Below are 18,121 nucleotides of genomic sequence, written 5' to 3'. Positions count from 1 at the left end.
TTGCAGTGTGCCATAATACAGTGATGCCTTCAGGGCTCTCAGAAAATGGTCTCAGCTTTGCCATTTGCTCCAGTTGCCCTCAAATGCTAGGGTATGAGCTGAAGTGAAGCTAGAAAGACCAGTTATCTCAAACACTGTTTCTCTCTTCCCTCTCACTTCTGATTACTTCTGATTTTGTTCTCTGTCATTTACTGATGCTGTCAATGGAATTTCTTTTATAGCTACTTCTAAATTGTTACAGTTGTACCTGCTTCTTCTCTTCTTTAAGCCTTTCTTCTTTCTCTCAGAAGGACAGAAAAAATAAGTCACAAATTTACTTTTTCACTACTTTTATACGTTTCATTACTTTTATATGTTTACTTACTTTAATAAGTAATGCTTCGTTTGCAGCTTCAATTACCTCATTCCTGTCTTGGACTTGTTGATGTAAATTGCTTACAGTGTCTTGAGCTTCTTCTAATTCCAGTTTTGCCTTCTCTAACTGTTCATTTAGTTGCTGAACAGAAGTCTTTTGAGAGTCAGCAGAAATCTTCCACTTTGCATGGTTCTCTTGATGTGAAATCATCTATACAGACCCAAAATTAGAAGAGGAAAAAAGAAAGAAATAGGTTAGAGTTGGTTTCAATAATCTTCTAATACTTTCACTTTTTCTTAAAAGAAAGTAAATTCTGTTTGTATCTACAAACATCCGATTTCTCAACAAATAAAATATTAGGGGAATAAAGGGAGAGAAGGAAACTATAATCTTAAATTTACTCAAGAACAGTTAATCTATGCAATGAACTCTATTTGGATCCTGATTTGAACAAATAAATTACAAAGAAATTTTTGAGACAATAAGGGAAATCTGAACAATGAGTATTTGATGATATTAAAAAATTACTGTTGGACTGGCCAGTTAGCTGAATTGGTTAGAGGATGGTGTTACAATACCAAGGTCAAGAGTTCAGATCCCTGTACTGACCAGCCACCAAAAAGATAAAATTACTGTCAATTTTTAGGTGTGATAATGGTATTGTGGTTATGTTTTCTAAGGACAGCCGTTTTAGAGATACTTATTGAAGTGTTTACAGATGAAATAAGGATGTCTGGAATTTGTTTCAAAATAATATGCTGGGGAGGGGAGAAAGGGAAGTGAGTGAGGTTAAAGATATGTTTACCATACTTCCCAGTATGCCTAGGAGTGTCTGGGTTCTATGCCTGGTGTCCTGATGTAATTACTAACAGTATTTCTTTTTATTCTCAAAAGTATTCCCTTTTATATAAAATGGTCAATATATTTATAGATGAAATAAAATTGGCCACAAGATGATAATTATTAAAGTTAAATTTTATACTATTCTATTTTTGAATATGTTTAAAATGTTCCACAATAAAATGTTAAAACAATCTTATTCACATCCAAAAAATCAGGAGATTGCAATTAATATTAAGTAAATTTTCTGACAATTCTAAAGCCTGTATTTTAAAAAGATATTAAAAATTATTGATCCCTTTTTCTCACTCTCTATTATGTTAATATCATATCTTCTCATTTTTATGTTCAAACAACATACACACTTTAATAATAAATCTTTATCAACTACCAAGAGGAGAAAAACGCATCACATATTTTTACATCATAAAAGTACATAATAAAAATATTAGTACCAAATATTAAACAACAATACTAGAAACAATCTTTACAATTTATGTACTATTTGCTTATAAATAATGTCAGGTGGCTTATAAAAGTAAAAGAAAAAGGATAATTGCAGATAAAAGCAGAAAAGAGGCCATATAATAAAAATGTAATGAGTAGGTAAGGGCAAACACTTGAGATGAACTAATTACTACTGATAGTCACTAAGCTGAGCGGGTAGTATCAATTAAGTAATTATCCTGAGTCCAAAAGCATTCACATCTGTCTCTAAAGATGAAGGGTCACAATCTCTTGCTCTGAAGATTGGATTCAGCTTGCAAATGTGTTTAGTTTGGCAGGCACAATGTTTTCAATGAGATTTGAATCTAAATGCATTTAAGCAAGACATGGTCACCACAAGCCCCTCCAATCCCTCACAAAAAATTAGCAAACTCCCTTGAAAGGAGTTTAAAATAAACGTTATTTGCAATCCTTTCCATACAGAAAAATGCTTTAATAGCACTAAATTCAGTAAGTAATTTACTTAGATCTTATACAAAGATTTTGAGTAATATCTTCAAATGTAGCTTTTAAAAAGATGAAAAATGCTACTCTAATTTACAAGACTGTCCATTTCTATAAAGGCTCAGGACATACTGATAGATAAAAAGGTTCTTGCATTGCCTCTCTAACTTCCTATCAGAACAAATGTAGAAAATCACAAAACATTATAGATTCACATGACAAGAAACTGTTTATATCAGTTATTAAATATCTCCAGTTAGTTTTCCGCAAGTGCTATTTTATTTTATTATGGTAAAATATATATAACATGAGGTTTGCCATTTTAGGCATTTTTAAACATACAATTTGGTGGGTTACATTCACAATGCTCTGTGACCACCACCTCTATTTCCAAAACTTTTTCATCATCCTAAACGTAAACTCTGTCCAAGTGTTATTTTATAAACAATGATATGATGATGAGTCACGCTCTGGTCCAAGAAATTTACATATATTAATTTACACTCACTACAGTTCTATGAGATAGATACCATTATTATATACATTTTAGACAGAGAGATGAAGTAACTTGCCCAAGGTCATACAGGTGCTCAGTGGCAAGCTGGAATTTGGAACTAGGCTGCCTGGCTCAAGAATTCAAGCTTTTATCCCCACAGTGTACTAGCTCATTGGATATGAAGTAAAAGTTGTATGTTTAGACTACCAGAAATGAAGCCCACAATGTGTTATTCTATAATGAACATTTAAGAGCTAGACTCATACTTCTGTCCAGACAGGTCAACCCACTTTAGCAAGGGCTAACAGAACAAATTAAATTTTTTTTTACCTCCATGTGATAAGCTTCTTTGAGAGAATCTACTTCCGCAGACAATTTCTTGATTTCTGCTTGCATTCTTGCTTCTAAATGAGCTTCACGTACTTGAGAAGCCCCCAGTTCTTCAGCTAAATGGTTTCCACGAGCTTCCTTAAAAATGACATATTGAATAAAGGCTATGTAACATGTTTATTTGGTTTTTATAGTTAAACCAATCCAGTGTATTGGTGGAAGTAGTTAATCTTTTATATTACATAAATACACATGCAAAGTTAAATAACTAAACAGTACACGTTAAAATCTAGACATTTAAGGGAACACTAATGGAAGAATATTAGTATATTGTTTACTATCATAATATAATAGAAGTTCACTAATGCTTTCTGTAAAACAAACTAATAACCACAGGATGCTGAACTTCAGCAGATAATAATCTACTCTTAGGTATGCCTGTGCATTTTTGCTCACCAGACACAATGTTTGCTTATAAATAGTCAGGTGTTTTCATACAAACCCATTTATGCTAGTTTATGCTAGCTGTGCTTGTGATTTTAATTACCTAATAATACTATGAGCACTCACTGATAGAATATGTATACAAAAGGAAAGTTTTTGTATAAAAGCCAAGTTATATGTTTTGAAACAGCTCAACAAGCAAGTCATAAGCATTTACTACCCAATCAGAAGCAGTCAAGATAGTTGTAAAATACTGTGGGAAGCCCCGCAAAAAATATGTAACAAATGTTATACTGACTGATTTTCAAATATCTTTTAATTTTTCCTCCACTTTAAAGAAACCAAAATTGAAAACTATAAATGATAGTATATGAGTATGGCTTATGCAAGAAATACTAGGTAAAATTTTAATCAAATAACATATCAAAAGAACCAAAGTTTAGCCCCACATCAAAGATTAACAATAAATATACATTTAGTTTTGAGTTAAAATATAATATTCAAAAAACTGTCAATTTAAATAATTCTCCACTTTAACTCATTTTTTTGATTAAGCGAGCTTAGTTTATCAAATAAAACTAACTGTACTATACTTAGGTACTATTGATAAAGACAGAAATGAGAGGTACTATTGATAAGGACAGAAATGAGATACAAGTAGATAGCTTCCGTTTTCCTAGCAGATGCCCAAATATTTAAAATATCTCTAATAAAAATCCCCTATATATTTCATATTAGTTTAACCACCCAGAAATGTGAATAACATAGTTAGGTTTAATAAAAATTAAAAGTAAAAATATGTTGAATTAGTAACCATAATAGAAGGCAGAAAAATCACAACAACTTTTCTGGAACATCATAAACACACTTTTCTCAAAATCTAAGTATAACCGATATTAACACAAGTATACCAATCTAAATATTCTTAAACCAAATTACCTTCCTACCTTACACTGGAGAAATTAAATTTATATAAGTACTCTTGCTTTTTAAAAGCACTTTACCTCCCAAAGGGTTTTAAACTCCATGTTTCCTAACAGTTAGAAATTTGTACAGTCAGTTTGCATTTATAAGAGTGGCTACAAATATAAAACTTTTACTGGAAAAAGGTTTATTGGCTTTATTTTTTTCTTCAGATGATAGCTCAAACTCACTTGAAAGTCTAAATGTGCCTTATACCTCAATTTATTGAGAACTAATTAGTTTGGGCAAAACTTAGTTCTGAAGGACTTCCTAGTTATTATTTACAAAGTTACCTAAATATAAAAGTTAACTTTTTTTCTTTTTAAAATTATGGTAAAATATACACAATATAAAATTTACCATTCTAACTATTTTTAAGTATACAGTTCTATGGCATTAATTCATTTTGTTGTGCAACACAATTCATCTCTGTAAACTATATTCTAAAGTTTAAGAAAGCAAATATTAAAATTTTTAATGTTTTTAATAATATAAAATTTTATCAAATAGGGATTACTTTCTCTTTAGAGAGTTGCTTTATATCCTCCAGTTCACTGGAGAGCCTTTCTATTTCTCTCTGTGCTTGAACTTGTTGACGATGAGCCTCCACCAACTCTGTACGAGAGTTCTGCATCTGCTCCTGGGTCACCCTCAATTCTTGACCCAAATCTATGGCCTCTTTGTACTGAGTGGCAATGTACTGTTCCTGCTCTTTCAAAACCTGAAAAGCATAAGATATTTGTAGGTTTCAAAATGAAACATATAGATAACTTATTTCTTATTCCGATTTCTCTTTTAATAAGTGAATTTCCCCCTCCCTACTAAACCCCTATAAAATTTTACAATAAGTATCACTCACTGTGAAACTGAAATTTAGGAAAAAAAATTTTTTTTAGTGATAAGAAAATGCCAAGTACCGGCCAGCCACCAAAAATAAATAAATAAAATAACAGAGAATTAAAATAATGAAAAAAAAAAAAAAAAAAGAAAATGACAAAAGTACTGGAATAAATCTGGGACTCATTGATATATTTTGTATGACTAATATATACAAGCTGTATAAATCTTTATCATTATGAATGTAACATTTATGACAATACATAATAATATAAAGAGAAAAAAGAAGTTAACATTTGATTATCCATGTCAAAGATGGAGAATATGTTGGCATGGATAATCAAAATCCACCATTAATCCACACAGCTGGGTTAAGGTCATGACCTTATTATCTATGAAAGTGTAACTTGTCTCTGGGGCTGCTACTCCCTCTGAAATATTTTTATATTACTCAGTTAAATCCCTAGTAAAGTACTGCTTCACAGAGAAAACAAAATCAGTGAACGTTAAGTTAGTTTTTATTCTACAGTGGAAGACAGATAATCAGTCCAACACAATGAAGAGCTAAATCTGAAGTTTTAAAGTTAAATATTTAAAAACAAAAAAAGGCTACAAGGGCTCAAGAAATAAACTCACTTTTTAAAAAGGCAAGTGGATGGAATGAGTGATATCACACATGCAAACTGATGATCTGAAATCATCAGACTTCATCTGGCAACTTCATGCACTTGGCCTCAATAATGTACAATTATCATTTGTTTATCCATTCTCTGGATGGAGTTCCTCAAGGACAAAAGACTGTATTTTATTCATATCTGTATCTTTAATTCTCTTACATAGTAGATTCTCAATAAATATTTGTTGACCAAATGAGCATACATTGGGAATTTACCATGTGAAGAGATACCAGGCCAAGAACTGTAGGGAATGCAAAGATAAATAAGACATTGACCTTGCCTATACCTAGATCATCAGAATAAAATATTTTGTGCTGGCTGGTTAGCTCACTTGGGAGAGCATGGTGCTGGTAACAACAAGGTCATGGGTTCAGATTCCCCATACTGGCCAGCTGCCAAGACCAAAAAAAAAAGAATAAAATATTTTAAAAGGTCAAAAAACTAATAGGTATCTGGCACAGTAATCAGCTTAAAAATACCTGTGGCACAGTTTCTGTATATTAAAACCAACCAGTTTAAAACATAAACATTCATTTCACTCTTCAGAGAGTGCTACTTGTTCCTTAGGTGGAAAATAATTTGCTTACACTTTCCATTTCTTTCATCCTTTGTTGTGTTCTTTCAGTTTCTTTCTTCAGTTGACTTATCTCCTGTTCATTTTGTAGCACTATAAACTCTTTTTCTCGAAGCTGTTCCTTGGCATTTTGCAATTTTTCATTCAAACTTTCTATCTAAATTTTAAACAGATGAACAAATCGATGTAACTAAGAAAAAACTTAATCATATCTATGTTCCAAGTAAGTCAAGCTTTAAACACTCATATCTAAAAGATCAAAAAGCAAAGTATAAAAAGGTGTTTTTCTTGAACACCATAACTTGGAAATTCTTGTGCTTAATATGTACACAGAAAATATACTGGAAAAGATGAAAGTCTCAATCACATTTGTATAAGAATAGAAAATTAGGATGTATTAAAACAAGGAATGTTACATGACCTTATGAATTATTTTAAAAGTAATATGTGTATGAGGTAAAAAATATAGTTAGAGAAAACAAAATCTCCTTCCCACTGTGTTCCTTCCTCAGAAGCAACCACATTTACCAGAATTACTTGCAAATCCTTCCGAGATATTTCATACAAATTCAGCAGTGCGCACATTATGATAAATATGTGGACATATTGAAAGAAGAAAAATTATATTCAAAATAATATTAAGAGGAGATAAATGAATATGGAGTAACATGTACAAGATGATTAAAATTACATAATGTTTTAATTGTATGTATCCTATAGAAAAGCTGTATTATGTGAATGGGTACTTACAGTTAAGGAGTGATTTTTCTCTGAACAATTTAAAATATGTAATTTAAAAATAATTTACCTGTTTGTTACATTCTTTAATCTCCAGTTCTGATTTCTCCAGAGTACCCTCTAATTTAATTATTTTTTGTTCCATTTCTCCTCTGTGCTCACGAATAGTCATATCCAAATGTGTAACCTAAATAAAAAAATAACTTTAAACTACTGTTCAATTTTATTCTGATGTGAAAATCTGTATGCTTGGAATGTGCTTTGGAATTGTTTATAATAGCTGTAACTGAAGCATAAATGTCTCAAGTAAATTATTTTTTAAAATGGGAAAAATTATCATTATTTACTAATACTGGTTAATGAGCCTCATTTATATTACAGAAACTTAGTAAGATATGATTATGTTCGTAAATGACCAAAAAAAATGGTTCAGACTTCATTTTATGCTGGATTAAAATCTCTAATGCCTTATGGATATTGTTGTTGCTCCAACACTTAGCTGAAATAGTAACTCCTTTAAGTCCATTTTCCTCTGATATGTAGTAAGATAAGAGGTACTATAAGCTAACTCTCATTCTCAAAATCTACTTGCTATAAAAAATCAAGATTAAGAGAGATGACATACTTCTACAATAAAAAATACTTGTGTGCAAAGAAAAAGAAATATGCTCTAAAAAAATACCCATTTTACCAAAAATTAGTGATCCTGTGTGACTGTGTCATAATAGAAAATTCCATTAAAATATAATTAAAAGGGGGATGGCCAGTTAGCTCAGTTGGTTAGGGCATGGTGCTGATAACACCAAGGTCCAGGGTTCAATCCCTGAAATGGCCAGCTCCCCCACCCACCCCCAAAAAGTTATATTAAAATATAGTTAAGAAAATCAACCTGAGCTGCTCTTTGCTTTAGCTCCCAATTCCTCTCCTTAAGTGCCTGATCCATTTCAAGGAGTTCTTGCTTTTTGTCTTCAATATCCATCTTGCATTCTCTGCAATTTATGAACAGAAAATGATCAAGCAGATAGTAGAAATATTACAATTTTAAAAAGTTAGGTCAACCAGGTTATCTTTCCTATAAATTAAAAGCAAGGGCACAGGGTGGGGGGTGGAATAGGGAGCAGTTAGTTAAGGGATATAAGAATTACAGCTAGCTAGAAGGAATAAGTTCTAATGTTCCATAGCACCAAAGGGTAACTATAGTAAACAATAATTCACTGTATGTTTTCAAATAGCTAGAAAAGAGGATTTTGAATGTTACCAACACAAAGAAATGATAAATATTTGAGGTGATGGATATGTTAACTACCCTGATTTGATCATTACATATTGTACACATGCACTGATATCACAGTGTGGAATATTCTTAAAGCAAATGTACTTCGCAGGGCCTGGTTTTCCAAAGCCTTGCAGTTTCAAATATTGACCTTGCGGAGGACTGGAAATTTTCCTCAGGCTACAAAGTCTTTGTTGTAAGATAAAGATTTGTGGCACAGCAAGGTTGCTGGTTCAAATACAGACAGGTTACTGATTGCTGTGTATACTCATACTTTGGCTCTGGTCTGGCTTGCTACGTTCACTCACTATAGATGTATGCTGGCATACCATTTTATGTTATCACTAGTATTCTAAGAACCGAGACTTTGGAATTAGACAGACTTGTGTTTAACTCCCTTCTCTAAACCCTACTACCTGTATGACTTTGAGCATTTTACTTAATTTCTCAAGTCTCATTTTTCTCAACTATAAAAAGATGGTAACATGTATCTGATAGGTTTGTTGTAAGGAAATGAGAGAAATCATATGTGAACTCCCTGATATAGTCCTGGCACAAAATAAAGGCTTACGGAAGCACCCCGGGTGCCCAAGCCAGGGTGGAGGGGGCCAAGGGACTTAGCCGTGCCACCCCAATGTCCACATCCAGTCCAGCAACGACTACCAAGCTGCTGCTGAAAGCTCCCAGGGCTCCCCTGATGGAATGAGGGGAGTGCCACAGGTCTCAACAACGCCCCCCCCTCCTCCTACCATATTCCGCTCCCCTTCCTTCTCTCCCCCTCCCCCACAACTGCTCCACAACATCTTCGAATGTAAAAAAATAATAATACTAAATTAATTAATTTTTTTAAAAAAGAGAGAAACACCCCTGACCCAGATCAACATAAAAAGCCTCTCCCTAAGAATCCAGGGGCACGTGTGCATTTCTCCACTGCAGGGATGTTCAGCATGTACTTTCACTTTGTAATAAAGCCCTATTATGTACCACTAAAAATAAATACATAATAAAATTATTTTATGTTTACAAAAAAAAAAATGAATAAAAGGCTGATCACTGCCTATGATTGAAATATCTTCCCTCTTCAATGAACCTTTTATGCTCTGGCAATATTATTTTCCCAAATGTCAGGTCCTGTCACTTCCCTTGTCAAAAAAATTTAAATTATTCCAGGAGATACTCAAGTGCATAGAAAAAAATTTTTTTTCCCAATTATTCCTTCCCCTTTGTCATCTTATTGTGGAATCTTCTTCTCTCAGTTATTTATTTATTTATTTTTTTAATATATTTTTATTTATTTATTTATTTATTTTGTCTTTTTTGTGACCGGCACTCAGCCAGTGAGTGCACCGGCCATTCCTATATAGGATCCGAACCCGCGGCAGGAGCGTTGCCGCGCTCCCAGCGCCGCACTCTCCCGAGTGAGCCACGGGCTCGGCCCAGTTTTTTTTTTTTTTTTTTTTTTTAATTGAGGTAAAATTCACAAATAAAATTAACCAGTTTAAAAGTATAAAAAATAAATAAATAAAGCCTTAATACAAAGAACAATATTATAATTATTAATATTATTTTGCTATTAGCACTGCTGTATGCTTGCCCAATCTTCTTTTACCACTAGGGCCAGTGTAAAATGGTCCAAAGACTGAGGATAGAAGTATTTGCAGCCAATAGCAACAGCTGAATTATTTAGACAGAGCATGGGATTGACTGAACTAGAATGAGTCACAGTGAACCAAAGGTAGTTGAGAAGTTTGGACATCTAGAATTCAACAACAAATTTTACTGTATGATCCAAGGACTCAGAGTAATAGAGAGAAATACCTGTAATTGTGATATCATTTCTTATTATTTAACTCACCTAAGTTCAGCTGTGAGATCCTTTATAGTAGTGTATTTTTCCTCTAATGATAACTGAGCCTTCTGTAACACATCTCTCAATTCCTGAAGTTGTCTTAAAGTACTTTTTAATTCTCCATGAGCATTTTGTAGTTCAGTCTCTAATGCTTCCCGTTTCTGTAAGGCTTCTGTTAGTTCAGTTTCATTGTGGTGCTGTAACTTTTCTAACTCCTTCACTATTAAGGAGAGAATAATTTTAGAACTATATATAACCAGTTGTTATTACGAACTTTGTAAATAATTATAATTAAGAATATTCAATCTTATTCATCTATAAGAGGCAAAATACTGAGCATTCATTGTCCCTTCCAGCCCCGCCACCTCAAATTCTTACTTTACTCCACTGAAGTACAAATAGGCAGGTAGCTAAGCTCAGCTAACCTACTGCTTACCAGCATTTGTTTTTTTTTCTAGTTCTGTCCTTGTTTGATCTAAGATCATATCTAATTGAGAGAGATGCATTGCTTTATTTTCTCCATCTCGTTTTAGGTGCATTATTTCTTTTTCCATTTTAGACAGCTCTTCTTTGTACTGATCCATCTCAAGTTTTACTTGCCTAATTAAAAACAAACAATAAATCAGGTAATTTGGAAATTTAAAAACCAACTAGCTTGTCTCTGACTAAACAAAGTCTGCAAATTATATAAGGACAAATATTAGCAAAATGTCTAGTCAGAATCTTAAATCACCTATTACATTTAAAAAAATTCTTCTACTAAAAGATTATAATTCTTGACAAATTACATACCACTAATTACAACTGTACTACCTGATAGTATTTAACAAGGCTAGCATTCTTTTCAATCTAACTACATTTTACTCTAGGTTTGTATGTACTGAACATCCAGGAATAGGTACCTCATTTATCTGTAATTTCTATTATCTGTAACACATATAATAATGAAGCCAAGCAATCAAATTATTCATCATAAAGACCATACTACTCACAGAAGAGCCAAGTCAGTTGTTTTTACTCAGATCTTTATTACTAGTATTATCTTTTTTAGCTTTGAAGGGACTAGAGTGCTGACCGGTTAGCTTAATTGGTTACAGCGCAGATTTATAACACCAAGGTCACAAGTTCGGATCCCAGTACTGGCCAGCCACCAAATAAATAAATAAATTAATTAAATAAAAGGGACTAGAGATTCCTAGACTAGTGCAACTCTCCTGCCTTACAGATGAGGAAACTGGGTGGTTAGGTGAATTATCTAAGATAATACACCTAGTTAATAATAGTCATAGGGCCAGATTTACCAATTTTCAGTGAGTCCTGAGGTTATTCCAACAGGAAAGCTCCTTTATTTATAAACAAATCAACATACTGAAAGGCAGTTTTAAGTCCATTTGTTGGTAATTCTAATGTGATATTCATTAATTAAACGATTTTTAATGTTATTCTCAATGGTGAACAGAGTCGATGCTCCTTTGTGTCAACATTTTGGTTTGGTTTTTTTGGTCTTTGAAATTTCCTAAATTGAGTTTGCCAGTCGGAACATTTCTTTTGTAAATGCAACATAGACACATTTGGATTTGTTTCAAAGGGTTTTTAACCTGAGGTCCATAAGTGAACCTAAAAACTATAAAATCCCTTAAACAATATGCAAAACTATGTACGTACATCTACACCTTTGTATAGAAAACAATCTATACTTTTCATTAGATCCTCAAATTTGCCCATGATCCAACTAAGTTAAGAACAACTAGATTAGATAAGTGCTTATGACCCCTTTTCATTTCTAAAATCCCAGGTAAACAATTTTTAGCTTGACCAATTACCTTCTAATATTAGAGTAGATGTAAAACAGATAATTAGAGAATAATTAAAAAGAGGTTTGCATACAGTGCCAAGAGCTAACAGTCTGTCAGCAAAGGAATTGGGGAAAAATTATAAAAAACACATACAAGAACTCAAAAAGCACAGCAGTCTACAGACTTTAGTAAAAAAACAAACAATTCTATATGCCTCAAGGTTTCATTTATATTTTGGCATGGTATAATAACCAACGTACATAACGATAACACTGAGACAACCAGAGAAGGTAAAAATGCCAAGAAAAAATGTGTTTTAGAAAATTTCTACCAAAAAATGTTTTTGGTTTTGTTTTGTTTTAAAGTTTCAGTACTTGATAGAGATAAACTCCACCTTTATTTTTTTCATTTATGAGCAACTGTTCACTCCTTGCCAATGTTGAGTAAATTAGATATTATAACAATATAACAAATACTTAAGGACTTAAAAAATTTTTAACTATTACATAAATAATCCAATCCTTAAAATTATCCCATAACTTTAAAAATATCATCACAGACTTTAAATCAACTAGTTTTTCCAGAAATACTTCACCTCCTTGTCCCAGAGTCATTGAAGGCAATCAAATCTGAGATTGGAAACAGGGCCAAAGGAAGAATTATGCAAAAGTAATACTGACCTTTTATAAAACTAATACTGAACTTATGCAAGAGTAATACTGAGACTCTCTGACTTCTTCAAATGTACAAAAGATTTAAAAATGGCTATGGAGGCAGTCTGAAAAATCTATCAAATGCTACATGAGCCTCAGCACTGAGAAACCAGGGTCAGGATCATTCACATTCAGTGACATTTATATGCAGGACCACAAGAACCTTTTAGTGATTGTGAAATAGAAAAAAACTCTGGTTTTAGAAAATGTCTAAACTGTACATCTCATACCCTAACTTCTTTGATTTTCAGTTTTCTTATTTTAAAGACAGGAATCATAAAACTATATCATAGGGCTGTTTTGAGGTTAAATGAGTAAATGTGTCTACCCAGTACATTACCTGGCACACAAAAGGTGCTCAATAAATTAATTTTCTATTTGAAGATATTTTAACTCTAAAACAGATCTAAGGACACATATACAGATATATTTTAAGTCTAATACCTTTGAGGAAGAAAAAGAATTTTATAAATTGTAGTTCTAGAAGTGAAAGAATTAACAGTGGAAACAGAGAAAACCCCTTCACGAAGAGAAGATTTCTTTGGAACCAGGGTACATGTTTCTTATAAACTTTCATCATTTAGTTCATAAGCTTCCTATTAGTATTTAGGACTAACTTTTCTTATTGAATGTGCCTGTTAGCTATAATCAGGAAGTTTTTTTGCTTAGAAGTCAAAAAAGTGGGGTTAAAAAGGAAGAAGCAATTGCTTCAGTTTTTTCAGTGAAGCAGAAAGCAAGATCAGTGAGAGCAAGGATTGGAAGAAGTTGTTGGAGTTTTGAAAGAAGAGGCAAAGGTGTAAAACAAACCTCTTCAAGAGTGAAAAATAAGGGTTTAATCCTTGTACTAACCAGCAGCTAAAAAAAAAGTAAACAAACAAATGAAAACCAAGAGTGAAAAATATTATAATTGCCAAGCAGCATTAAGGGAACACTGAAAGTTTGAAGTTATGAATTAAAATCTAAAGTGAGACTAGTCAACATGGCTATATTTTCTCCAGCCTCTGTAAAGATGCAGGCTTGGAGTAGTCTGAGTTGGATTTAACTCAATGCTGTATACCACAAAGAAAGGGGTAAGGGACTTGTGGGTATATGCAAATTAGTGATTTTAATGACTAACTAGAATTAAAGCCCAGTAAAGAAAGGAGAGAGGGCATCAGGGAATGAGACAATGGTGGAATCAATGGATTAGTGGTCCTGTTTGGGTCAAAGAATTGTTGGATCTGGGGTATTAGAGGGAATGAGGCAATAACATAGGGTTAGGTGCATAATATTCAGAGTTTGGAGAAAATGGAGACATTGGGAATAAGATTTAAGGTAAACTATGAGAGTGAGTGGCTGAAGTATGATAGAGATCATGATCATCGATGGAGAGAAATTATAAAAACTGAGAAGCCAAGGTGTCAGAAGGATCAGACAGATATATATTGAAATCTCTGAGTATAATGACAGAAGTGGTACTGGAGAGAGCAACAGTTAAGTCAGATGGTCTATAGGTGTCAGCAACAGTAAGGGATGATATGATTCAATGACATGAGGTTCAGAGAGTATATGGTACACTACTCCATGTCCTGACTCTGTGGTACAAGAGCTGTGGGGAAAAGTTTTTACCTTAGAGTCTGCAGGGAAAGAAACAATGTCTTCAGGGGAATGTCAGGTTTCTGTTACAGCAAGAGAAAAGGAGAAGTGAAGAGTATAGGTGATGTCTCTCAGGATTGTCTTTGAATTCCAGAGGGCACAATGGAACTCTTTCAGAAGTTGGGATGGGGTGGGAGAAAGGAACAGAATATAAGGAGAGCTTTTTGGAAATTAGTGTGAGAGATGAGAGTTGACCTGGAAATCTAGGGTTTCTTGTGGTAGCTGGCATAAATAAGGATGAAATTATAATGTGATTAGTCTTTGTGGACTCAAGGTAGACAGTAGTGGTAAGGCTGTGTCAGTGGGCAGACATCTGTCAATGGAAGAAAGAAGGTCTGAAGTACTACGGTCTTAGCCTTAAACATGGGATACCATCTTGGTCCTATTGAGAGGGTGGAGTAGTACATCTGGGGATGCAAGTTGCTACTCTGAGCATAAAGGCTCTATCTTAACCCCTGTCAATGGGGGAGAAGGAATCTTGGGACATGTGGTTTGAATCACATTGCATAAATTCACTCTTGACTCCTGCTGGTAGAAGTGTGGGCAAATTATGACTCTATTAATAATTATTTCAATTGTTGTTGACAAAGAAGAGATCTGGGGAAGCTGGTTATTGCTTTCAGCTCATGAGCCCAGTCCAGCCAAATTAAATAAGAATCATTAGATATGATTTGATCAAAAGGTGGACCCAGGCTTCAGTATTCTTTTTTTTTTTTTTTTTGTCTTTTTTGTGACTGGTAAGGGGATCTCAACCCTTGGCTTGGCATCGCCTGTGCCACGCTCAGCCAGTGAGCGCACCGGCCATCCCTATATAGGATCCGAACCCGCGGCCGGAGCGCTGCTGCGCTCCCAGCGCCGCACTCTCCCGAGTGAGCCATGGGGTCGGTCCTTCAGTATTCTTTTTACAAGCTCCTCAGGTGATTTTAATGTTCAGCCAAGGCCAAGGACCACTGTTTTACTTTATTAAGTTACTTCCTCCCATATACAATTACAGCCCCTAAAAGTGTTCTCTATATGAGTACCTCTTTGCCTGCAACTTTTAATGTTATTCACGGTTTAATACAACAGTTGCTGAGTACCTGTGAGGTATAAGAAACTGTTAGTTGTTCTGGAGGACCTTAAAACAAACCAGATATGATCCTTGACTTAAGGAACTTACAAAATAGTAGGAAGGTTAAAAGTAGTAACCTATAATACAAACAACGAAAAAAACAGAAGGCATAATGAAGAACATGAGGGAGACACAAACAAAATGCTATAGCAACACAGACTATGGATAAATTAATTTCTCATGCAAACGTTTCATTGAACATTACCTGATTTTGAAACTCAGATACTACTGATTTTTAAATGGTAAGGTAAATAAGACTAACATACTGACATCTTACCTGGCAGTACCACTAAGCTCAACAACTTTTTGCCTTTTCAGGTCTGCTTCATGTGTGGCTGCTTCACATTTCTCCTCCATTTTTCTCAACTTTTCAGCTGAACTTTCCCTTTGTTTTTGAAGCTCTTGTTCCAGTTTTGATACCTTTTAAAGTCATTTTCAGTAAATATTTTAAATTCAATCACAGCTCAGTATTATTCAGAAGAAAAATACTTTTATAAACATGTAGCCTAGCCTATCATTCAATTCCAAGATATATTATAAAAATCAAAGAATAGACCAGGAAGTAACATTTTGAAAAAATGAAAGCAAAGCTTACTTTTTAATAATAAAGATATTTCACTCATATACTTCTCATATTCAAAGAAGTGGCCACATCATAGCACTAAAATGGGACATAAAATAATTGAACAAAATAATAGTAAATATTCTGCTTTGAATTGTCCTTTTCTTCATTTGAAACGTTTTCTTCTCTTGTCAAACTATGCTCCCTTCCTTCTTCACAAATTGGCTCATTCGAGAATTCCCAGATTCCCAACTGACCTCAAACATTACAACTTGCCTTTGCTCTCAATACAACTTGCATTTGTTCCTATCCATTCTTTCTTCTGTTCTACTACAATAAAGGAGGTATTCTTCCTCCTGTATAAGTCTATTTGCTTCATGGGTGTTCTGGATTCAATTCCTATCCACTTTCTCAGGAACCACACACAACTGACTATCTCTGCTCTCTCCTACATTTTTAATCTCTCTTTCTACTCTTTTTTTGGTTTTTTAAAAATTAGCATTTAAACATGTTCAAGACCTTCCCATTTTAAAGAACTTACCTTCACACCACTACCTCCTCCAGCTACCACCCTTTCTTTCCTCACCTTCATAGCCCACCTTCTCAGAGTTTTCTATGCTTGCTGTATCATTGTCTCACTTCTCATTTATTCCTCAACCCATAGTGATCTGGCCATTTCATAAAAAACTGCAATTACATCACAATTGATCTCCAAGTTGCTAATTCCAATGAACATTTCCCAACCCTCATTTTACATTTTATATTGACATGGATTTCAGCAGCCCATGACACCAACTGACATTACTTCCTTCATGAAATACCTTGGCTTCCGTGGATCACATCCCTCAGAGATTTGTACAAGTCAAACTTCTCGCATCTCATTCTATAGTCTCTCCCTAGGTAATCTCAGTCACTTTGTGTTTTCAATAAACACTTACATGACTGTGGTCTCAAAGAAAACCTCTGGCTTCTGACTTTAATATCCTCCTTGCTCTTCTAAAAGCCCTTACTGAAGAACTAAATACAGATTATAAACCATTAATATCAACCCCTCCAACTTAAGTTCCAAGAATAAAATTAAAACAGTACCCAGGTAAAAAGGGAAGGGAACCATCAAAAAATCTATTCCCTCCTTATAAGGAACAAGAATCATGATCAGTCCTGCAAAAACTAGAGTCAATGATAAGGGATTTAGGTAGTGGGAATGAAACACAGATGAGATGAAGAAATGCTTCAGAATGAAGCTTAGACATAGCAAGCATTAGGTCTAGACTTTAACAAAAAGGGATGGAGAGTCACAGGAAAATGTCTCTAAAAAAGAAAATACTGGATATCTGACTGATGTGTTTGAATATTCAGAGGAGATTCTTTAGTTCCACTGGAGAGGCTGAGGATGAATTCAGAAAAAGTAGATAAAGACCAGACAAACGACAAAAGGGTTAAATTATATAGTAGGATAACAAGAGAACTATCATTTTCTAATTTATACATTCCTGTAAATTTGATTTCTTTTGAAAAGAAAAAAAGAAAAACATAAAATATCTGTCTAAAGAATTTAGGCAAATTTGGTAATGAATGAAAGAAAAAAGATTAGATGCTAATATAAAATTCCCTAGGACTCTTTTGTTGGAGTAATAATTTATTTTTAGGACTAAATAGCAGGGCTAGTTTCCTTTGGGGTTTTCTTTTTGTGCACTGCTTTGCCATTTCTTCAGGGAATATCATATCATGTCCTTATCCAAAAAGGAGAAATTAGAAGGAATAATGATTCAGATAGGTGTTACATTTGGGCCCAAGAAGAGAAATTGAATAAAGATGTCTAAATTATACCTAAATCAGATAGAGCATGCTGCTGATAACACCAAGGTCAAGAGTTCAGATCCCCATAATGACCAGCCAAAAAAAAACTATACCTAAATTGTATGAAATGACAAACATGTGGCCACAGTATTAGAGATTCAGGTCAGATTACATAGG

At 33.7% G+C, this 18,121-nt stretch overlaps 1 protein-coding gene across 1 annotated transcript in view; it reads right to left on the bottom strand.

The window, feature by feature from the left end:
* Positions 1–18,121, bottom strand: part of CCDC18 (coiled-coil domain containing 18) — a 73,964-nt gene that overhangs the window by 9,643 nt on the left and 46,200 nt on the right. Inside the window, exons 19-27 of the mRNA XM_063105435.1 lie at positions 15,860–16,002; positions 10,764–10,927; positions 10,334–10,547; positions 8,095–8,194; positions 7,276–7,392; positions 6,481–6,624; positions 4,897–5,100; positions 2,973–3,110; positions 365–565 (exon numbers count right to left, since the gene is read on the bottom strand). Coding sequence (XP_062961505.1) covers positions 365–565; positions 2,973–3,110; positions 4,897–5,100; positions 6,481–6,624; positions 7,276–7,392; positions 8,095–8,194; positions 10,334–10,547; positions 10,764–10,927; positions 15,860–16,002 — 1,425 coding nt within the window. The remainder of the gene's footprint in view (positions 1–364; positions 566–2,972; positions 3,111–4,896; positions 5,101–6,480; positions 6,625–7,275; positions 7,393–8,094; positions 8,195–10,333; positions 10,548–10,763; positions 10,928–15,859; positions 16,003–18,121) is intronic.

This window comes from Cynocephalus volans, chromosome 8 (genome assembly GCF_027409185.1).
Source record: "Cynocephalus volans isolate mCynVol1 chromosome 8, mCynVol1.pri, whole genome shotgun sequence".
In the NCBI taxonomy this organism is placed as follows: domain Eukaryota; kingdom Metazoa; phylum Chordata; class Mammalia; order Dermoptera; family Cynocephalidae; genus Cynocephalus; species Cynocephalus volans.
This window is presented reverse-complemented; position numbering and strand designations above follow the sequence as displayed.